The sequence below is a fragment of the Carettochelys insculpta genome, chromosome 1, assembly GCF_033958435.1.
Source record: "Carettochelys insculpta isolate YL-2023 chromosome 1, ASM3395843v1, whole genome shotgun sequence".
Taxonomy (NCBI): domain Eukaryota; kingdom Metazoa; phylum Chordata; order Testudines; family Carettochelyidae; genus Carettochelys; species Carettochelys insculpta.
Window position 1 is genome coordinate 285439839 of NC_134137.1, and position 24202 is coordinate 285464040.

General features: G+C 45.2%; 1 protein-coding gene across 2 annotated transcripts in view; it reads left to right on the top strand.

Moving 5' to 3' along the window:
* Window positions 1-4234: 4234 nt before the first annotated feature.
* Window positions 4235-24202, top strand: part of PLBD1 (phospholipase B domain containing 1) — an 85551-nt gene continuing 65583 nt past the window's right edge. The window contains exons 1-2 of one of the 2 annotated variants that reach the window (XM_075010630.1): window positions 4236-4323; window positions 21452-21671. In XM_075010630.1, coding sequence (XP_074866731.1) covers window positions 4251-4323; window positions 21452-21671 — 293 coding nt within the window. In that variant the 5' untranslated portion in view covers window positions 4236-4250. Of the gene's footprint in view, window positions 4324-21451; window positions 21672-24202 lie in introns of both variants that reach the window. The other variant, XM_075010647.1, reaches the window with a different exon arrangement.

A 24202-nucleotide genomic window follows, 5' to 3' on the forward strand; every position in this document is an offset into this window, starting at 1 on the left:
ATATCTCAGACTCATGGAGCTACTCTTGAAAACACTCCTGGCAGCTGAGGAGGCTGTGAGAGAACTTGGAGGAAATCCCAAAATGTTCAGCGATCAGCTCCACCTCCTCACAAAAGCGCATGGTGAGATACATAGGCCAGGTCTACATTAGGAAACTAAGTCAACTTCAGATACACAATTCTAGCTACAGCAGTTGCATACCTAGAATTGACATCTGAAATTGACTTACCTGGCTGTCCTCATTGAGGAAGGTCCATGGGAGAATTTCTCCTGTCAGTCTATCTTACTCCTCATTTCTCATAAGGAAGACACAGACAAGCAAAATCGAACTCCAGAAGATCAACCCTGAATAGGTTGATTTTCCAGGGTAGTGTAGATGTAGGCATACTCAAAGTGCATGGCTCAAACTGTTGATGATGGTGCCCCCAATGTGGAAGTGATCTGTTAGACAGAGAGAGCAAGTGTGAACCCCACTTGGTATCAACAAAAGTTTTATCGACAAAACTTGCTAGTATAGACAAGGCCTAAGGAAATGCTAAAACAATAACACAACTCCAAACTTGTTCATTGAGCAGCTGCTTTGTGTCTTTCTTGATCATGTATATCTCTGATTTAAATCCAATACTTTTTTTTTAAACATAAAAGTTGAAGGAGAAGCAAATGTACCGCAGGACAGAGTGGAAGTGCTAATTATCCTGGAAAAATGAGAGCAGTAGCACATTTAGTGAAATATCTGACATGCTTAAATCTGAATAATCCAACTATAGCCAACCTGAGTTTGAGAAATAGCCAGAATTTACCAACGTACATTGTCAAAAAAACACGGTTCAATGTCAGCAGCCTGTCAGCTGGCCTTCCTGAGATGCCATATGTGTAGTTTCAAAGGGCATGGTTTTATTTTTGTAATACATAAATAAGTTTTGTTGTATGTTTTTCTGACAAATAGCCACTTTATGATTTTTGAACATACCTGAAACCCAGGAGTTAAAATGGCACCTACTGGAACAAGTTGCCACAGGCTATTGGGTGTAGCAGCAAGTCAGAGGCATAACAGCATGACCCATGCAACATATAGGAGATTGCTGCTGCAATGAACTATCCTCTGGCAGAAAGAGCAAGGATACATGAGTGGAAGACAAGCATCCATAGACAGGGCCATCCCAAGGGAGGTGGGCAACCCTTCTCAATGCCCCAGGCAGCAACCACCATGCCACAGCCCCCACTCCACCCCCACCCTGCCTCTGTTCCCAACCACCTGATCATGGATTGCCTAGGGCAGGGCACAGTTGGAGACAGCAGGAGGAGCAGGGGTTGCCTCCTCTTGGCCTTCCCCGCACTCACCACACAGAGCCATCTCTGCCATGCCATCCCAGCACGCTGAGCCCTGCTTCTCTGAAGGTGGCTGGGAACAGAGGCTGCTTCCCGCTGCTTTGGAGGAGTGGGGCTTAGAGGGCTGGAAGGCTGGATTGCAGCAGGCTGCCACTTGTGCTGTATTGTGAATGGGGTGGGGAACAGGGAAAGAGGAGGTGACCCTCTGCTACTGCTGCCTGCCCCTACTGCAGCCATCCTGCCCGAGGTAACTGTCCCTCCTCCCATCCATAGGATGGCAAAGGTGGCCACCACAGGTCCCCAAAAGTGTGGAGCTTGGGGCCACCACCCCACCTAATCCTATGGAAGGGACAGCTCTTTCCACAGGGGAAGCTGAAGAGAGACCAGCCATGCTCCCAGGAATGGGAGGATAATCTAGATGAGCAGTGGTTCTTGGCCTTTTACTTCCTGAGGCAACAGGGTTTAGGCTGCTCTGTATAAATGAACCTCTGACTCTTACTTGGAAGATCCTGTGTGCAGCAATCTTTATCTAGAGATGACAACTCTCATGAAGATTTGGGAAGGAAAGGGGGCTTTTGGGCTGGGCTGGAGAAAGAAGTGCTGTTGGTAAGTTAAGGCTGATTGAATAAACCACTTCAGGTCAGGTGTGAAGTTTTTTCCCAGCCAGGAAGTGCTTTGGGGAGCTGCAGCCTGCTGATGTGAGACCCTGCCAGGAAGGAACTTTATCTCTGTCTGTTAAAGTGCTGCAGAGGCCAGTGCCAGGTCAGAGGGTCTAGTCAGCTTGTTGCCTTGCATGGAGTGACATACAGAACTCTCACCAAGCTGTCTGCAAGCTGGAGAACAACATCCGGGCGCCAATGCAAACAAGTAACTGGAACTTTAAAAACTGAAGAGTGTGCACTCTGCGGTGAGAGAACTGATGGCAGTGTACATGCCAGTTATATGTTTCATTTTTTACTCTAAGAGAGAGGTGGCCATGTGTAACCAACCAGGCTCAGGTTCCCCAGAAACGAGGCTGCACCCAGAAGGTGAGTGCTATATTTGGTTTATTGAAAGCGTGACACCCGCGACGGGAGCCCCGGAAATGCTGCAGTCACCAGTGGGGGAAAACCCAATGCATCGGAGCTTTGCTCGGGGAGAGGCTCTGGAACAGGCCTCCTAACACTAACTAATAAAGCTTAAACTCATTTACATAAGATTGCTTAAAATTGCCTATGCATTACTCTCACTATCTCTGGTGGCCTATTGCCAGCGTAGCCTTGAAGTTTTGGCAAGTGTACTTTGTGTTGCAGTTGTTGCCTTGGAAGGGTTATTTGTTTTGCAGCTTTTCACCTTGCACAGACTGGCCTGTTTGGAATTCTCCTGAGGATTCACAGAGGGGTCGGACTGCACTCTTCACCATTACAAAGTCTTCTCGCACCCTACACCATGTTAGTCTGCAGTCTAACAAAACAAAAAAGCAGTTGTGTAGCACCTTAAAGACTAATGAAATAATTTATTAGGTGATGAGCTTTTATGGAGCAGACCCACTTCTTCAGATCTGGAGATATGCCATTTCCAGTACAGCACTGATGGTTTTATAACACTGAGATTAAAAGAAAATGAAATAAAAACTGATCTCTCAGATACATGGGACTGTTCAGTCTGTACTCCCATTTTGTTAAGATGTACTTATATCACAGAGCTAGAACAGACCTTCAGAGATCATTGAGTCCAGTCCCCTGCACTCATAGCAGCACCTATTGCAATCCAATTGATTTACTTGTTTTTAAATCTATTTGCCCTCCTAGAGCCTTACATGGCCTTCTCAAGGATTGATCTTCCCACACTGGGTTTAACAGCTTAATGCCCAAACCACTGAACTATTGCTCCCCACAGGTTGTTCAGTAAAGGCGTGCGTTAAGTCTAATGTGGTTTATTAGCTATATACTATTTACAATTGCTGGTTAGGCGCTAAACTCAGATTATAACTGGAATAAGTTTTCTGGAGGCCTCCAAGGCACACCAGTAAGTGTGTGCAGGAGCCAGCCAGGTGGAGGCACTGCCATTTTACAGACCTCTAGAAATCAGGGGTGGAAAAGGAATGCCCAACTACCCAACAACACCACTGGGATACTTGGGCTCCTTTAACATTAAACCCAGCAGGTGCACAGGCACGCAAGCAAGTACCACCTGCTCCTGAGTAACCCAGGGAGGACAGAAAAGGGGTTACAAGGGCATGATGTTCCTTGGCCTGCCCGTGGCACAACTATTTTTCAGCCTATCCAGTAGTTTAAATCCCAGGGTCAGCTTTAGGGGAAAGCAGGGTAACTACACCCCAGGCTGGCCCCTGGAAGCTTTAGTCCTCAGAATGTGGCTTCAGCCCTGGTGGCAGGGTTCCAGCTTTGGCTTTTTGCTCTCGGTCCATCCCCCCAAAATCCCTGACCCTTCTTGCTCTCTGGTTTATTGGGGCTTGGAAGCCCTGGCTCAGAAGCTCTATGGGGTGGGAGGGGACCTCAAGTCTTTGGAGGCCTCGGTTCATTTCCCAGGTCCGAGGTTACTGCCGTGACTGGGCCCCGCCACTGAGCCTCGGGCTGATGAACGGGGAGGTGGGAGGGTGGCCGCGGCTGAGCGTTCACGGGTGGGTTTTGCGTGGAGCCAGCCCCAGTGTTCGGCGGGAAGCGCTGCCCAAGCCGCCCCAGGTGCGGCTGCCGCCCCTCCCTACGGCGGCGCCGTGTCCCCAGGCCTCTGTGTCAGTCAGGGAGTGGCGCGGGAGGGCGTCACAGGGGGCCCGGGGCAGTCTGTAGCCGCGGCCGCTCCCCCAGCGCAGGGCTCCGAGGAGAGGGCGTGAGCCGAACCCGGGAAGAGGCGGGGCCTGCCCTGAGCCGTCCCAAACTTCCCCAGGTGTCGCAGCCGCCCGGCCGGCAGACGCGGGGAGCAGCATGGCCCGGCTCCGCGGCGCGGGCTGCTGCTGGGGGCTCGTCCTCCTGTGGGCGGCGGGGGCGGCCCGAGCAGGTGAGAGGGGCAGACGGGCTGACAGACGCCGCCACTGCCCGGGGGACGGACAGCCTGACCCTTGCGGGAGGGGCTCAGAGCACCCTTCCCCCGGGGGCTGGGCAGACTGGGGCTGTCTGGGGGCCGGGCACGCTGCAGCCCCCGCAGCCTGGCGGGCGGGGAGCCCCTGGCGACGGCGGTGTGCCAGCCAGCAAGGGGGGGCTTCCCACGCCGGGACTGACGGAGCCCCGCAGAGCTCCCCCCTGTGCCCCAGAGCGCAGCGCGGCCGCGCCGGGCAAAGGGCAGAGCGGCCCCTAGGCACTCACTGCCTGGCGGAGCTCGGCCCTCCGGGTCTCCTCGGCCAGTCGTGTTGTGGCAGAAGGGGCGTAGCTACAACCCCTTCCTGCCGCCTGTGGAGTTACTTGTCTTCCACTTACTCTTCGTAATCGTAGTAATTAAGAATATACCCTCTATAGTGGAAGCAGGTGCAAAGCCAGCGATTGTGTTGTGCCCAGACAGGTCCCTTCCCTTGTTAAGTAGATAACTGTGACTGACCTTTGCTGCCCAGAAGGATAAGCGTATCTGAGCTGGTGTGGAGTCCAGGCTCTGGCCACCCTAGGGGTGTTTGAGGACAGGCAGCGTACACAGAGGGATTTAAAAAAAAAACAAACTTCTTGGTTAAGCCCGTCAGCTGTGGTAAGGCCTAGTTATAGCCAATTGGTAGACAGGAATAGATGCAGCGCTACAGAAACTAAAGCTACTCCACAATGGACAGGGGAAGATGGAAGGAAATAGTGAGAGAGGCATCAGACATCAATGGGTGCTGAGCCCATGGTTGTTGAGGGCGATGATGATGAGTACTGTGGGACCTGGTCATGCCCTGCAGTGAGGTGTTGTGGTGTTTTGTGGCTGTATATATTTATTACCTCCTCTCTGTTGCCTTTACTGTGATGAAGGGGAAAATGTATTGTTTTAAAAATAATCTTGTCTGCATTAAGAAGAGAAGAGACTGCGTGGAACTGTTTTCGTTTTGTATTTACGTAAGGTAAGAGTTGTAAGGTTAAAATTATGTTAATTTAATAACTAAAACTTCTGTAGCACTTTCAGATTTCTTCCTGGATTGCTTTGATTTTTCTGTCTCCTGTTTATTCTGTCTGCTGTCCCACACTCGGTGACTTAAAAGCTAGGGTTGGATGTAACTGATATGTTTGCATTTGGCAGTCCACAATTTTCTGAGCAATTGGAGCTTACTTTTAAAAAATCTTTTCCCACCCATTTTATTTGAGAAACCTTGCACATATGCATGAATGTTGTGGGTCTAATTGTATATGGCTAGAAAGAAGGCAGTTCTGTGCAGTGTGAACAAACCCATTAATCTCAGTGGAAATACAACACTGAGGCTTGGGCCTGGTCTACACTAGAGGGCAGTGTTGACCTACGGTGCACAACTCCAGCAGCGTGAGTAGTACAGCTGGAGTCAGCGTATCTTAGAACAAGTTGACGCAGCATCTCCACTGTGGTGAATCAACGAGAGAAACTCTGCTTACTCTTCTCACTCCAGTGGAGTATCAAAGTTGATGGAAGCACAGTCAGTGATCGATTTAACGGGTCTTCACTAGACCCACTGAATGGTCCCCTAGGATATCAATCTCCACACTGTTGATCTCCCAGTAAGTGTAGACAAAGCCCTAGGTCAACATGTTCTGTTTTACAGCATTACTGCGGATGTGTTTTAACGTGGGAGTGTGGTCACAGTAAGAACATGGGAGAGAGCTCTCTCTGTGATCACCTAAACCACCTCCATGAGGTGAGTAGCTAACACTGCTGGGAACACAGCTTCCAGTGTGGACAGCATTACAGCACTAGCACTTCACGGCATAACAACTTACTGTGCTTGTGTGTGTGTGTTTTCACACCCCTGAGCAAGAAGGTTACAGCATAGTAACTTAGCAGTGTAAATAAGTCCTTAGTGATGAGAACAGCAGGAATTGTTCAGCAATTGGAAGGAAGGAGAAAAGAAACTAGAGGGAAAGACAGTAAGAGAAAAGAGTGAGAGTGATGGCAAATAGCATAGAAGGCAGTGTGAGGAAGGTCAGGGCAGTGAAGGGATGCAGAGAAAGAAGGTCGGCAAAATAGACTATATAGAAAATGTTATACTATTCACTTGATTGCTAATTTCAAAACACAGAGTAATTTAAGATCTTTGATTAGCTATGTCATTTAAATCACTTCTGTTCCCTTTTTTGGGTGACATAAGCATTTCTAACAAACTTTTGTACAAACAAACTTAGTTGGTATACATGTGGTGCAGAGAGCCATTTAAAGAGTGTGTGGGCTTCTTAGGCATTCCCCTAGTCCATGAACCCTTTCCAAATTTGAGTGAGTGGCTTTGAGAACTGGTGCATGGGGGTCATAGTACCACTTAGGTTTGTCCTAGCGAAAAAATTGATCAAGTTGTGGCATGGGTGTTCCTGGGTCTGCAGCCTGTGCTTGTGTGTTTGTGAAAATCATGTAGGGTAGATTCAAAATGCAATACATAATTCACGTCATGTTGAATGCTTCCTTCTCACCCTTTCCCACCATTTGCACATATTAAGTAACTAGATTGAGATAATGTCAAGTTTGTTGAGATGAAATAATTTGCTTTGACCTGATAATTTTTTGGGGGGAGGAATAAACATGAGTTTGGACCAATAGTTAAGTCTCCCTTCTGGAAGAATGACAAGCCATGTAGTTTTTGTTTTGAAAGCCATGTGGTGTATAGCCAAATAAAATAGAAAGTGTTATCCTTAGACTTGTTTCTTATATTGGAAAGGATTACGTTTCTTCTCTAATATATGTCCGGTAGATGTCTTCTCTAGAATATGTGCAGTATTAGGACATCGATTCAAAAAGCTAGAGATTTAATATTTGATACATTTTCAATCTTAAATGTACTTTAAAAGGAGTGTAAACTTCCTGTTTTTTGAGGATGGGTGAGATTCTGAAATTTTATCGGGCAGATAGTACAAGCAGTATCAAAATTCAATAAAAAACTGGAAAAACACCATAAGTTCCTCCTGTGGTTGTACTGAAATATTAATCTTGACATCTAACTATTGAGCAATGTGTTTGGCTGAAAATGAAAGAGGTACAAACTTGTGCAAGTTCTGCATTTGTGGGTGTCAAGTATTGCTGAAATAATTCGCATGGAAATGGCAGGTCTGGTGTTGTGCAATTTATGCTGCTCAGTCAACTTAAGTGTGCATATTTTTTTGTAATTAAAATATGCTCTTTAGTATATTCAAACACTTGAAAAATACACCCAACACTCACCTACTATCCTAAGGACTAAGCCTGCTATCTTGGGCATAATGTACTATTAATCCCTAACATTTACAATTTCTTCAGTTTTAAAGAATAAGCTGGTTGTTTTTTTATGTGTAATATTAAGCTAAGGGGCAATATTTAATCTTTTTAAAAGATGTAAGTGTAACACAATTGACTGTGTGTCAAGAAAAAAATAGTAACACTTGAAGAATTTTTCTGGTCTTTGAGTTGTACCAAATGGTTATTGAGTATGGAGCTGGTTGAAGGCTGACGATGGGGCAGAACATCTTAACTTATTTGAAAAATGTCATTAATAGTAATCAGATAACACTTATTGACTGCTCTTCAACTTGATATACTTATTACATCTCTAGCTTTCTTGGCTTTTCTCTCTGCTTACTCTGATTTCTTATGGTAGATTATGATTTTTCTCTGGCTGTCATCATCAAAGGTTTGTCCCCTTTTCTCCTTCATTCTCTCTCAAACTGTTCTCTCCTTAGTCCTTTTCATTATGTGGTCTACTGTTTACCCTGCATTGTATATCTCTTCTTTTTTTATACTACCAAATAAGAGTGTCATTTTTAGCATATTCCATTAATTTTCCATCTCATTCATTCTGACTCCAGTACCCAGGCATACATGGGGGCACAGGGCTTGGAAATTATACCAACACCTAATAAGAGAGGATGACCATCTACAAGAAGTAGATCAATACAAATATGGATAGTGGTTTTCACTGTCTCTCTAGGGTATAATGCCTATTGAAAGGCAAATACCCCTTAACTATTAGGGAAGAGGGAGGTGTTAGGGTTACTGCTAATGTCCTGTCTCTGAATCTTTTTCTTTGGGAGATATCAATCTTTCATATCATTCTCCAGCCAGTATCTATCTGCTAAATTTGAAGTCCCCCTCCTAACGCTCAATGGCTACTGGAAGGGAGGAAGCATATTCTTGTATAATTTGCTTTCCCACCATTATAGGTTCTTGGCTACTGGAGCGTATCTCCATCTCATGTTCCATGGGCTTTTTTTTTTCCCCACTCAGCTTCAGTGAATTGCTCCAGGGTGCGCATCTGGTTGCTACTTGGACCTTCCTAAGCATCAACAGAACAGAAACTGAGCCAATTAGTACGGTGCATCTGCACTAGGAACTAACTTCAAAGTTATGCACTACACCGAAGTAGCCAGCAGAGAGTCTACACACATTTTTCTTCTCTTACTTCAAAGTTAACCCAGCTTCAAAGTACTTACTCCATTCCTGAAAACGGAGTAGTGCCCTACTTTGCAGTTTAACTTCGAAGTAGGGTGTGTATGGACACTCAACTTCAAAGTTGCTTACTTCAAAATTGTACTTTGAAGTAAGCAGCTTCAAGTTATTTTTGTAGTGTAGAGACAGCCTCAGTGTCACTGCTGTTATAGAGACTCCTGCGGACTGCAGTGGACGTTGACTAGACAGTGACCCAGCTTTCACTTTGCTGCAGTCTCGCCAATCTGTGAGGAGCTGTGGCACTGAAAGTGTTTGCATTACTTATTCTTTATCCCTGTTGAAAAGGTTTGTAAATACTAGGGGTAGATGTTGTAATTATGTATTAATTTTTAAGATATATTAGACTCTGTAGAAGTTGGTATTATTCACTTAGGAAAGATTCCAGGTCTCCCTGGCAAGTTTTCCGAAGCCTTGTGCTGTTGATTTTATAGAAGGATGATTAATGTAACAGAGGTTTCAGGAGAACTATAATCTCAAAGTCTACTGCCACATGTCAATGCCGTGTTTTCTTACAGAGTGAAATGCTAATAGTGTAGAAGAATTGGAATGGTTTGTTGAAAATAACGTGTTATAAGTTTATGTAAGCACAATCAGACCTTGCTAGTTATGGTTTGAAAGGATTGAATGTAAGTCAGGTGGAGTAAGCTAAGAAGGGCTGGATGGATCCCTTAAATGTATATTCCCAGACTCCAGTAGCAGTGTTTGGTTTTTTTAAAGAAATATAATATTGTTTTTGAAAGGTAGCAGGCCTCTGCTGAATCGGACTTAACTGTTTTGAATGAAGATTTTTGTTGGGGATTTTCTTAATTTTAAAGAAAACAGCAAAATTTTAAATACAGTTGGGATTGTGAGAGAGAAGCACTTTTCTGGATGTTCTTGTGAGCACTTCAAAGCTTGTCTCTTGTTATGCACATTGTAGTAAGACGGGAGTTGGGTTGGGGGTGTGGAAAGAGATTTCTGTTGACTTGGGATATGAAAGTAGTAGATGATGGAGGGGGGATGCTTCTATTCACTCTAAAAACTTTATGTACTTAAAGATTTTTATGTTTAGAAAATGTCTCATTTTTAAACATGGATAAAGAACATCGAGCTTTCACCATTCCATGCCTACTTTTATGCCCCTATTTTGTCCTCCCAGCTTCTACATACATGCCTGCACATACATGATACCTTCTCTTAAGATTGAACCATTAATTAGATCTTTTCATCCATACTTCAAAGCAGTTCTTCACACAACCCATTACTTCCTTTATTGCGTCTTGCCCCTATTTTGAGACTGGCGAGCACTGCTCTTTGTGGCTTCTGCCTGCCACAAATCCTATCCTTTCTTGTTTTCTCTGATATCCTGCCCTCAGCATGCATCCCCTAATTTAGGCTCAGGAATCCATAGTGTCAAGAGCAACTAAACACTTAAAAATAAATCGAAAACCTCCTATGACTGACTTATAAAGACAGCTCTGTGCTCATATAACCCAGAATGGAGCTGTGGATTACAAGACTGGATGGGACAACATAAAGCAAAATACAGTAGGGTCTCAATGTTTGCAAGGGTTCTGTGTTGAGAACCCTTGCGAATGTTGAATTTTTTAATATGGCTCCCTCCTGGAGCCTGGTTGCTGGTGCTCCTGCCCAGGGCCTCAGGGGAAGCGGCCTCTCACCAATAATTGAATTTGTGAACATTAAGTTTGCGAATGTTGAGACCCTACTGTAGTGCATTTTGCCATTTTGAAGCACCTCTGCACAGACTGTTTCTCTACCTCAGTCTCTCTGACTGGAAGTCAGGGCCAGGTTTTATTTTAACATTTAAAAAAAACAAAACAAAACAAGCAAAACGGTAAGGCGGTGTCTACACTTACTAAAAACTTCAAAATGGTCATGCTAAAGGCCATGTGGAAGAATACTAATGAGGCACTGAAATGAATATTCAGTGCCTCATTAGCATGCTGCCATTTTGAAGTGCTGTGGTTCACTCACCCACAGCTCATCTACATGGAGGTCCTTTTCAAAAGGACCCTTCTAACATAGAAATTCCCTTATTCTTATCAGCTGATAGGGCTGAAAAGAGTGACAGATAATGCCCTATCTGCTTAGTAGCCAGATGAAACCTGCTCTTGTTTTCATGGTCACTCTGCCAGAGTGAGTCTTACTTGACAATGTGATTTCAGTGTCTCCTAAACCTAGGAACGGATTTATTATGCATTACTAAATGGTGACTAAGGAGGTTAACTTCTCTTTTCTGCTCTATGTATTTGAAGAAGTGTCCAAGTCTTTCATGTCTCAATGCACCCTCTAATTAAACTCCATCCAAACTAGACAAGCAACACCTTTTAAAATATTTGCCCAAATGCCATTTGAGAGGGAGGACTAGAGTGGTTCCCTTCCAAAATACGCATGTTTGCATTTTTTTGTGTGTTACAAAGTATCTGATATCCCCAGAACTCCTGGAAAATTGAGCCTCAAAGGCTACGTCTACACGTGCATGCTACATCGAAATAACTTATTTTGATGTAGGGACATTGAAATAGTCTATTTCGATGAATAACGTCTACACGTCCTCCAGGGCTGGCAACGTCGATGTTCAAATTCGACGTTGGGCAGCACCACATCGAAATAGGCGCTGTGAGGGAACGTCTATACGCCAAAGTAGCACACATCGAAATAAGGGTGCCAGGAACAGCTGCAGACAGGGTCACAGGGCGGACTCAACAGCAAGCCGCTCCCTTAAAGGGCCCCTCCCAGACACAGTTGCACTAAACAACACAAGATCCACAGAGCCGACAACTGGTTGCAGACCCTGTGCATGCAGCATGGATCCCCAGCTGCAGCAGCAGCAGCCAGAAGCCCTGGGCTAAGGGCTGCTGCACATGGTGACCATAGAGCCCCGCAGGGGCTGGAGAGAGAGCGTCTCTCAACCTCTCAGCTGATGGCTGCCATGGCGGACCCCGCTATTTCAATGTTGCGGGACGTGGATCGTCTACACGTGCCCTACTTCGACGTTCAACTTCGAAGTAGGGCACTATTCCCATCCCCTCATGGGGTTAGCGACTTCAACGTCTTGCTGCCTAACGTCGATTTCAACTTCGAAGTAGCGCCCAACACGCGTAGCCGTGACGGGCGCTATTTCGAAGTTGGCGCCATTATTTTGAAGTAGCGTGCACGTGTAGATGCGGCCAAAAGGAGGAGTTTAATACTCTGGTAAATAATAGCCAGAGCTGGACTTTAAATTGTGATTCAAGAGAGCTGTATCTCTTACATAGCTGAGCATTATAAATTCTGATGTGATGAGAAACCATTACTGCTCTACCTTACTGAATTCTCGACTAGCCACTGAAGTGTTTGTGTCTATAAAGTTTTTAAAGTAATAAATGCTGAAGTAAACTGAATGAAAAGTGGCTTAAAGCAACTGTTACTTCAGTGTCAGAAGTGCTTGAGCAAGAACTTAGCAACTCAGAAAATAGCTTTTAATTGAAAAACTATTATCTTTTAAGATGAAAAAAATCAATTCTTAACAGGCTATTTTAGGGTACAGTAAACTCTCAAGAAGTATGATTTCCATTTGCGCTTAATTCGCATTAATGTGTGTTAAGTGCAAATCGAAAATGCCTCCCCGCTCCAGCCCCTGTGTCCCCAGGTGTGTGTCCCCCCAGCTGGGAGAAGCCAGGGGCCATGTGATTGCCCTCCCCACTACCCCAGCTGCCTGGTCCCCCCCCCAGCCAACCTCCTCTCCCTCCAATTTACACAAAATTTGATTTACAGGGAGATTGCCCAGGACACAACATCCATGTAAATTGAGAGATTACTGAGCAAAATGAGTACATTTTATATTAAATCAAGCTATGCATTTAACCATGAATGCCATTCTCTACTGTCCTTAAAAATCATTACATATTGCTCTGGTACTCATATCTTAGTTATTTTTATGGTGCTAGTTGTCATAATATAAATGATTTAAATATGGTTAGAGTCTGGGTTCTCCAGGCTGTATTCAGCTCTGTTTGGCAGCTTTCCTTAGCATATTTCTTTTATTTTCTCTCATCTTTTTTCCCTTGTTTTCAGTTTTTGTCGGAAACTGTTTGTACAATGATGAGTCATGTATTTTGTTCTCAAAAGCCATAGAGCTTATTCTTATCTCTTCTAGAATTAGGTTCTGTAGTCCCTAGCCTTTGACCACAAATGTCTTGTCCCTAGCTCTTGCAGATTTTGTCCTTGACACCATTAGCTGTATTGTCTTTAAGAATGCTGGAAGTGTTGTTCAATTTCACATATTTACCAAGAGTTACACAATTTTGCCCTTTGCTAGTCTTACCCACAAAGTAAAACCATCTATTGTTCAAGTGATTTTGTTTTTCAAGCTATCTGGAGAAATCCCCACAAATAGACTGCTTTCCCCTCATGTCCTCAACTCCTGATGAATTTGTTCCTACTCATTCAGGGCTGGTCCACACTACTGTGGTAATTCAATTTAATTTACACAATTTCAGTTACATTATTTACGTAACTGAAGTTCACACTGTCAGAGCCACTTACTGTGGGATCTATACCGTGCTGTGTCAACAGAAGAGGGTCTACCATCGACTTCCCTTACACTTTTAGGGGAGGTGGAGTACACAAATTGATGGGTGAGTGCTCTCCCATCAAGCTAACAGATCTTCACTAGACTCATTAAAAGACACTCACGGTACTGATTGCAGCTGTACTGCACGGTACTGATTGCTAGCCCAATCTGCTAGCAAGTGAAGGCATACCATCAGTCACAGTTGTGGTAGGAGACTTGAAGGACACTTTTTTTTTCTCCAGGACTTTAACAGAGTTCAAAAATTAACTAGGTAAATTCATAGAGGTTAAGTCCATCAATGTCTGTTAGCCAGAATGGGTATGAATGGTGTCCGTGGATCAGCAGTTCCCAACCTGTTAGCCGATGGCCAAGGATGTTTGGTGAGGTGCCAGCTATGCCCGTTTTATACCATCCGTGACTTTAACCGCTAGGACGCACTGTCCCTTCGCGGCGGGCAGCCCGGGCTAGGCTGACGGATGCCCCAAGGTCCTAACCACCCGTGACTTTAACTGCTAGAGCTCAGAGCTCCTTCGCAGTGGGCAGTCAACACTGACTGACAGGTGCCCCAATGGCAGCACTAAGAGCCTTTCCACACCCGTGACTTTAACTGCTAGAGCTCAGAGCTCCTTCGCAGTGGGCAGTCAGGATTGACTGACAGGCGCCCCAAGAGTTTGCCCCGTGGAGGCGGCACAACTCAACGCTAGGCTCTTAGTACTCTCACCTAATGGCCAGGCTTTATAGCCAAAACGGCTGAGGTTCTTTAATTGTGTTGGCTGCTTTACAGTAAACCAGAGAAACAAGTCAGGCTTATGCACAAATGGTTACCAAAATTTATTAAACTAGATTCTAATCATGTGGTTACAAAATTGCTAGTGCCTACTTATTTAAATGTATAGATGTTACACACACAAACAAGTTACAAAGCTGAAGCCACAATCCCAAAGAAAGACAACAAAGTATAGAGCTCTATTTCAAAATATGTGTACACTAAAGATAGGAGATCAGGTGTGGGTGCTTCTTACCCTCCTTGCATCTCTCGATTCCAGCGGTGTCAAGCCAGGATCGGTCACTCAATTCCGCGGAAAGACGAATAAGGGACAAGGCTCAGGGACCCTCTTAGCTGCAGAAGCCTTGGGAGGCTGTCACTTATCTGACCAGCAGATAGATAGTGAAAAGCACTCAAAAATCATGGTGCTGTAGGTCCCATACTTATACCTCTGTACTCCTTTATTCTCTTTCTCCTTTCTTATGCCAAATTGGGGCTGGTCTGTCTGGGCGACGCCAGCTCTCGCAAGAGTAGTTTACACTTGCAAGGGAGAGAAACAATACGTTTCGACTACTGGACATTCTTTTATTAGGGCAAATATTTTCCCACCTAGGATGTGGGTGTGTGTGCATCACGTTATTTAGTAGGGGCTAAGAGCCATGTCTGTCACAGCTTCTCTGTCTGCTGTGAGCCTAATCGTTGTATATGTTCCCAGAGGCACATTGCAGCAGCACACCTGTGCTTCTCACAGCTTCAAAGGCTGTGCTGGAATTTATGTTAAGTGCCCTGTTGTTTTGGCTCCCTTGTGTTCCCAGCAATGCTGGTCTGAGAGGGGGCTGGCTGTCTGGCTACACAACCTTTTCAAGACGGCAACCCATTTTGACAACTCAGTAAGGCTTTGTGACCCAAAGCAGTTCAAAACCTGGGGCTGGGGGAGAGGTGTTCCCCTGGGGAATTTTTTTTTTAATAAATCTTGATTTGCCCTGCCCCTCACCCCAAGGCTTAGCCCCTTCACAGCCCCAAACCACCCCCAGGCTTAAACCCCTCAGAGCCCCAAACCGCCCCTCCAGGCTTAACCTACTCACAGCCCCAAAATGCCCCTCCCATCCCTAGGCTTATGCCCCTCACAGCCCCAAACTCCACCCCACACCTACCTCACCCGTGTGCTGCCCCTTACTGCTCCTTTGCCAGGATGCTGCCACCTTCTGCACATGACTCCCCACCCAGTCCTCCTGCTCCCTTCGCCCACCTGCAGCACAGGCAGTTCCCTGCCCTCCTGCACTGAAATGGGATTCAGTTTAATTGGTTTAATGCCAGATCCTTCCTGCCAGCTGTTAAAACAATTAATTTGAGTTCCATTTCAACATGGCAGGGCAGGGCCTGGGAGCTGGAGGAGTGGGCGGTGGCAGCGGTGGGAGCTGCAAATGGCTCCTTAAATAGCCACATGCGGCTTGGAGCTGTCCAGCTAGCAACCCTTAGAAAATCTGTTTATCAGAGGCTGGAAAAGGATGTCAGGAGAGGCTTCACTCAATGACTATCTGTTCTGTTCTCTCCATCTGGGGCATCAGGCATTGGCCACTGTCAAAAGACAGGATAGTGGACTAGATGGATATTTGGTCTGCCCCAGTGTGGGTGTTCTTATGTTCTCCTCAGGAGCTGCAAAGTTTTTGAAGGAGGGAAAGAGAGCTGTTGATATTGTTTCCTCAAAAGAAGAAGGGGACAGGGAAAACAAAAATTACACTTCAAGTCATGTTGACCTTCCTCCATCCTTTTCAGTTCCTTTCTGTGAAAAATGGGACAGTCTTCTCTCTGCTCCTCAATCCTCCCCATTCCTTTTCTATAACACTGCCATACTACGCCAGAGGTGGAGAAGAAGGTGACCCACTTGGAGCTGCCCTCTCCTAAGACTGGCAAGAGGGGTATGTGTGAAGATTCACTGGAGCTTCCCCTCCTTCCAAGTGTGCGTGCATGCCTCTTTCTCTCTCTTGCTTTTCTTTCCGCTATGTCTGGATGAAGATAAAGAACCTCCGTAGGGGGAGCAGAGGTATGCTGGGAACAGGAGACGCATATAGGGTTGTGAGGCAAAGAGGTGTGTAGACTTGCTGTGTGGCTCTGTGTGCATAGTTGATGTAGACCTGGGATAACTGTGAAGATTGGGGTGTTTGTTACAAAATAATCTGCTTTGGAGTGGGGAGTGAATTGTTGTTGTGGTGACTGGGACTTCACTTGCAGGGCTGTCAGTCACAGTTAATGCAAAATTTTAATCACATTGTTAAAATAGAATATTAATTGTAATTTAAATTTTATTATTTCAAATATATTTATTTCAGTTGTATCACAACACAAGGTGTAGAATATTCATGTTATGTTATTTTTATTGCAAATAGCTGAACTGTAAAATGATAAACAAACGATAGTCTTTTTCAACTCATTTTATGCAAGTATTATAGTACGCTCTATCATTAAAGTGCAACTTACAAATATAGATTTTTTTTTAATACTGTTTTGGTTTTGAGTGCAGTACTTTAGAGCCTCCAAGTCTACTTAGTTCTATTTCATGTTCAGCCAGTTGCTTAGGGAAACAAGTTTGTTTACATATATGTTAAAAAATAACTGCCCATTTCATATTTACAATGTGACCTGGAAGTTAGAACAGGTGTTTGCCATGCATGTGTATTGTTGATGTATGCATACTAGGTATGCTGAACATTTGTATACCCCTTCATGCTTTGGCCACCATTTCAGAGGACATACTTCAACTTTGACGACACTCCTTTGGGGAAAAAACCAAAAAAACATAACCACATTTGTGTCTCAGCTCCTTGAGGGAGAATTGTATGTCTCCTGCATTCTGCCATGCATTTCATGTTGTTATAGCCATCTTGGATGATTACCCAGAACATATAGTTCATTTTAAGATCACTTTCACTGCAGATTTGACAAAATGCAGAGACAGTACAATGGGAGACTTCTAAAGATAGCCCAGCATTCGACCCAGTGTTTAGGAATCTGAGTCCCTTCCAAAATCTCTGGAGAGATGTGCGATAAACTCTTGTTTAACTGCTATTTGATCAGCTGGCACACTTGAATTATCAGCATAACTTACGGCTGAGCGACTCTGGTCAATGGACACCTGGCAGGAGAAAGGAGAGAGCAGAGGAGCCTGCAGGCTGCACTCGGATGCAGCACGGAGGGACGCAGAGCTAAGGTTCTAAGGAGACTGCCCATTAAGAGACAATTTATGATCTAGATAGAGGATCTGCCAAGTAGCCATCAGGCAGTCGCTTTTAATGACTGACATTAATGTCTTAATTTCACTGCCTTGTGGGTTATCCTGGGAAGGAGCAAGGCTAAGGGAGTTAACCCTGACAGAAAATCCAGAGGGGAGTCCTAAGGTGGTTCTGTGCCAACTTCTGACATTGACCCGGCAACTCCTGCAGCTGAGCTGGTACCAGACGTAGAGGTTATCCTCTCCTTTGGACTATATCAGTAAAGCCGAGAGGGGGACACTGGCGTCTGGGCAGCCCGGGATCCCAAAAATAATTTGCCCAGGCTCGCGCCTGGAGAGGTACTCCAGCATCACTTAACAGCATTGAACCAACACGGGATGTAACAGATACCGGTTATAAGCTCTTGCTCAATTGGCGTAGAGAACGAGCGCCAGGGGTTGTCTTCGACGGTGGGAGAGATCATCGCATCTCACTGGACAGTCACCGACCACCTCAAGCTGGGCAGCCCCCAACCAGTAGGGTACTGTCCTGCCACAGTTCACCTTCCTCACTGGGTGCGTAAGGCTTAAGGTTCCCAAACCTGACAAGTGACTGAAATTTGAGCACCACGCAAACCAATAAGAAAATCAAGAAGAAAAGGAAACCATCAAAGTTTTAAGCTTGCTTGCTGGAATGTGCAGACCATGCTGACCAGTTTGACTGAAGATCTTCAGGACATCAGCGACACCTGAAAGACCGCTGTCATCAATGAAGAACTGAAGAGGCTCCAGGTTGGCATTGCTGCTCTGCAAGAGATGCAACTCGCAGATTTGGGATCTCTAAAGGAAAAGGACAACACCTTTTTCTGGCAGGGTGAAGCCCAAGAAGAACCCAGGGAGCATGGTGTTGGCTTTGCCATCAGAAACACCCTTCTACAAATGGTGGAATTAGTCATGGGCGGATCAGAAAGACTCCTTCAGGTCATACTTGCACCAGTCCTGTCCGCCTGATCAGCGCTTACGCTCCAACCCTGTACGCCGCACCAGAAGTAAAAGACAAGTTCTATGACGTGCTTAGTGCTGCCATAGCGCAAATACCTGCTTGCGAACAACTGTACATTTTGGGTGACTTCAGTGCGAGAGTTGGAGCCGATCGTGACTCATGGCCTTCCTGCTTAGGCCACTTCGGTGTGAGAAAAATGAATGAAAACGGACAGCGTCTTCTCAAACTTTGCCCGTGCCACAATCTGTGCATCACAAACACATTTTTCCAAACCAAGCCACAGCACAGAGTGTCATGGAGACACCCATGCTCAAAAAACTGGCATCAACTAGACGTGGTCATCCCTAGATGCAATAACCTCAAAAATGTCCTTCTCACACGCAGCTATCGTAGTGCCAACTGCGATACAGCTCACTCCCTAGTTTGCTCCAAACTCAAGGTGAGACCCAACAAGCTGTACCACTCTAAACCAACTGAAAGGCCCCGCATTGATGCCAGAAAGACGGCAACCTCAGGGAGAGTCGAAAAGTTCAGAGAGAGCCTTGAGGAGAATCTGCGCAGGAGCCCTGGGGGTGCCGATGTGACATCCAGATGGCAGCATCTGAGGGATACAATTTACAACACGTCCTTGTTGGTGTTTGGAAGAAGAGCTAGAAACACAAGTGACTGGTTCGAAGCTAACTCTGATTAGATGATTCCAGCCATCGAAAAGAAGTGTGCTGCACTCCTGGAGCACAAATGCTCACCGAACCAGAGTACCCTGCAAGCACTCAGAGCAGCCAGAAAAACAGTACAGCAGACGGCCAGGTGCTGTGCCAACAACTACTGGCTCGAGTTATGCAGCAGCATCCAGACTAGTGCTGACTCTGGTAATCTCAGGGGATTGTACGAAGGCATCAAGAAGGCATTAGGACCCACCCAGAACAAGATGGCACCTCTAAAATCCAAATCTGGTGAAGTCATTACTGACAAAGCCAAACAGATGGAGCGCTGGGTCGAGCACTACTCTGAGCTGTACTCACGCAAGAACATTGTGGTTGATACAGCCCTCAATGCCGTCGAGCTCCTACCAGTAATGGATGAACTGGATCAGAAACCAACTGTGGACGAACTGAAGAAAGCCATTGACACCATTGCAGTAGGAAAGGCCCTGGGCCAGGATGGTATACCACCAGAGGTAATCAAGTGTGCCACGGACACCCTCCTGGAACCCCTACATGAGCTACTGTGCCTGTGCTGGAGAGCGGGAGAGGTTCCACAGGATATGCGTGACGCTAACATTGTAACCTTGTATAAGAACAAAGGAAATGGAGGCGACTGCAACAGTTACCATGGAATCTCCCTCCTAAGCATCAGCGGTAAGCTGTTCACTCACGTCATCCTCAGCAGACTCCAGAAGATTGCTGAGAGGGTGTACCCCGAATCACAGTGCGGATTCCGCGCAGAGAGATCTACCGTTGACATGGTCTTCTCTCTGAGGCAGCTGCAGGAGAAATGCAGGGAGCAGAGGCAGCCACTCTATATTGCCTTCATTGACCTGACCAAGGCCTTTGACTTGGTCAGCAGGGATGGACTGTTCAAACTGCTCCACAAGATAGGCTGTCCTCCACGGTTACTCAAGATGATCCAGTCTTTCCACGAAGACATGAGAGGAACCATCCAATATGATGGCACATTATCGGATATTTTCAGCATCAGGAGTGGTGTCAAACAAGGATGTGTGCTTGCTCTGACATTGTTCGGGATCTTCTTCACACTCCTCCTGAAGCACGCCTTTGGATCTTCAGCAGAGGGCATCTTTTTGCACACAAGATCTGATGGGAAACTGTTTAATCTTGCAAGGCTGAAAGCTAAGTCTAAGGTGCGGGAAGTCCTCATCAGAGATATGCTGTTCGCAGATGACACTGCTGTGGTGTCACACACACAAGACCAGCTTCAGAAACTGCTGGATCAGTTCTCCAAAGCATGCAAGGACTTCGGGCTTTCCATCAGCCTAAAGAAGACAAACATACTTGGTCAGGACATTGCTGAACCTCCATCAGTCAGCATTGACAACTATACGTTAGAGGTCGTCCACGAGTTCGTTTACCTCGGGTCCACCATCACTGACACCCTGTCGTTGGACACTGAGCTAAATAGGAGGATCGGAAAAGCAGCCACAATTCTGTCCAGACTCAGCAAGGGAGTGCGGAATAACATCAGGTTGTACACTCACACCAAAATGCAAGTCTACAGAGCCTGCATCCTCAGCACCCTCCTTTATGGCAGCGAGACTTGGACCCTGTACGCCCGCCAGGAAAAGAGGCTGAACGTCTTCCACTTGTGCTGCCTCAGGCATATCCTTGGAATATCATGGAAAGACAGAGTGACCAACACCGCCGTCCTCGAGCAAGCTGGAATCCCAACCATGCACACCCTCTTCAGGCAGTGTCGGCTCCGCTGGCTTGGCCACGTCCACAGGATGAACGATGGAAGGATCCCAACAGACATCCTGTATGGTGAGCTAGCCTCTGGCAAAAGACCTCTTGGACGCCCCCAATTGCACTACAAAGGTGTTTGCAAGAGGGACCTCAGGGAGGTAGACATCGAGCTGGACAGCTGGGAGGAGCTGGCAGACGATTGCGGCAGATGGAGGCAGGAACTACACAAGGGCCTTCAGAAGGGTGAGATGAGGATCAGACATCTAGCAGAGGAGAAGCGAGCCCACAGAAAGCACAGTAAGGACCTGCCAGACACCCACTACACATGCAACAGATGCAGCAAGGACTGTCACTCTTGTGTGGGCCTTCACAGTCAATGCTGCAAATGGTGATCCCAAATGGAACTACGAAGGGCGCGATCCATAGTCTACGTGGACTGAAGGATGCCTACTACTAATATCTAAACTTGTTTTTCTTTAGTGTTATGCATTGGTAGGTATTCCTCTCTATTATCCAGAATATTTGATTGTCTGGCAACCTCTCAGTCCTGTGGGTGCCATTTATCAAAGAGTTTACTGTAGTAGCACATTCTAACTTTCTCATTCTTGGTTTTTGTTTGCAGAAATCTGCCATGCAACTGTATATTGGATGAAAACCGAGGAAACATTCCAGGTCAAAGATACATTAGACAGGAATGGAGATGCCTATGGGTTTTACAATGACACTGTACAAACAACGGGGTGGGGAATTCTGGAGATCAGAGCAGGCTATGGGAGTCAGTCAATAAGCAATGAACGCCTCATGTATGCAGCTGGCTTTTTGGAGGGCTATCTCACAGCTCCGTAAGTACCTCTGTAAACTCATTTCACTGCATGATCCTACCAGCTGTTTATTCAGGTCTCTTTTTTTCTGTATTTCCAGTATAGCACTATCTCCAGATCTGAAGAAGTGGATCTGCCCCATGAAAGCTCATCACCTAATAAATTCTTAGTCTTTAAAGTGCTACATGACTGCTTTTTTGTTTTGTTAAGATACAGACTAACATGGCTACCTCTCTGTTACTATTTTGACATGTATAAGTTAGCACTATGAATAGTAACAGAGAGGAAGCCATTGCTAGTCTATACATTATCAAAACAAAAAGCAGTCAAGTAGCACTTTAAAGACTAGCAAAATAGTTTATTAGGTGAGCTTTCGTGGGACAGACCCACTCTTCTTCAGACCATGTCTGGCTATGGTCTGAAGAAGTGGGTCTGTCCCACGAAAGCTCAACTAATAAGTTAGCACTATGTGTGGGATCAAGCACTCCTGCGGTATCCTAGAGACTAATAAATTTATTTATTTTAGTGTGGCAGTTCAAATATTTGTTACAATACTTATTCATCAACTTTTGTCTAAATAGTTTCACACTTTTTTTTTACAAAGCATCTCACATCAGGCTGGAGGGAGAGGGAGAGAGAAAGAGAAGTATTAATCCTATTTTACTGCTGAAGAATTGAACCATAAAGATTAAGAAACTTGACTTAAATCTAGCAATTGAAATACAAATCCAGGAATCTTGTCTCACATTTCTCCCAGCTAGATCACAAATGGATGAGTTAGTCACTCTTGGAAAACAGCTCTAATGGAAGGATACATGCATCTTCTGTTTCTTTCCCTTCTCAAATGCTGGAAAAAAACCCAGTTATCATAAAGCAGTTATGCTCCCTTGGGACAGGTGCATAAATTTTGCATACTGAAATTTGAAAACAAACAGGGACATCTAACTGCCTGCCATGTTCACCACTGTATAATTGGAAGGTCTGTTCTCCAAGAGCCAGCATTTCCTGAATTCTCTCCCACAAGAAAGAAGTCTATGTTCTTGTTGTCTCCTTTTGCAGATAGCTGTGATGATGTTTGTTGCATGCTGCCTAACAACTATTTTTAGGACTCCCCTCTCCTGTTAGCAGTAAGTGGAGAGTGTAATAGTCTGTCCCAAGATGCTGAAGGCTTTGCTTACATCAACTACTCAGCTGTCAGGCGTCTAAATAAACTGGTATGCTCTGTTTCATTAAGGAGCATCCAGACCCTCCCCCCAGCTTCAGAAAAATGAACATTTATTATAATGAAATAAACTCAGAGGTTCTTCTACTAGAATAGTTTCTATAGGATATATATCTTATAATTTTACCCCATATCCCTGTTCTGCTTTTTCTTAACTTCTTTAATTTGTTGTTCTTGCAAATCAAGGAGAATCACCACCTCTCCTTCATCCTGGCTTTAAAAAAAGCAAATTGGGTGTTCTGTGTCCATGTTATTACACTGGACACACAATTAAAGGAGTGGATGGTTCTTCTGGCATTTTGCTCCAAAATTATATATTATCTGGTGAAATGTATGGGGAAGGAGAGAAGGAAAGAGAAAGTAGTTTATTTTATTATTGCTTTTAGATTTTCAAAATTCACAGTTCAAATTTGGTGGATATCACCTGTTAAATTCTTTAATGCAAATACTAATTAGTTGAGTTCAGAAACTTAGAAATGGCTCTGAGTTCCTTCAAAAATCCTTGTTTTATAAATGAACGCATAAACACACAAAATCATGAAAGGTCTAAACCTATTTAATTTATCAGAGAACCTGAAGCACGGTCACGGAAGGGTATAAACTATTTAGGAAGGACAGATAGGAGCAAAGGAAGAGGAGGAAGATTTGCTGGCTCAGATTTTTCAGAGCAGGGATCTGATGTTAGCTTGAATAAACTTCCTGACTTTCAGAAGCACTGAGTAGCATGTGACAGGGCAGGATGCATCTCAGATCCCCTCTCTGGTCTCTTTGTGCATGTCAGCAGGTAATAGCCCTCATGTCCTCACTTCTTCTGGGAGGCGTTCTGCAATGCTCACTTTAACTGTGGATTGGCTTCACTTAGCTCTGCAGACCTGACTGGGTTTGGCTCCTGTCATGCTGTCTTCCAGTGACAGACAAACAAAAATAAATAAAATTAAAATGAGCATTGGGACTCAGTTTGCTCAGCCAGTTGCAGAGCAGCTCCAGACCCATCACACTGAGCACCTACATTTCTCACTGATTTCAAAGGATCATATTAGGTCCCAGAAAGCAGACTTTAAATTTGACATTTCAGTGGTCAGACACCAGACTGGTATGATCTCATCTAGCCTGCATCCAGTCAGTGAAGCTCCTTTTGATTCTAGAAATGTAAACTGAAACTGCTTTGGAGCACACCTTGAGATTCTCAGTCCAGTTTCATGATTCCCTTATATTTTGCCCTCGGTAGAAATAAAATACCTTAATCTAATGACCTGATTACTGCTTAGGTATGACACCATTAGATAGCATGAAGGACTTAAACATTTCATTTAATACCAAAAAGCAATTA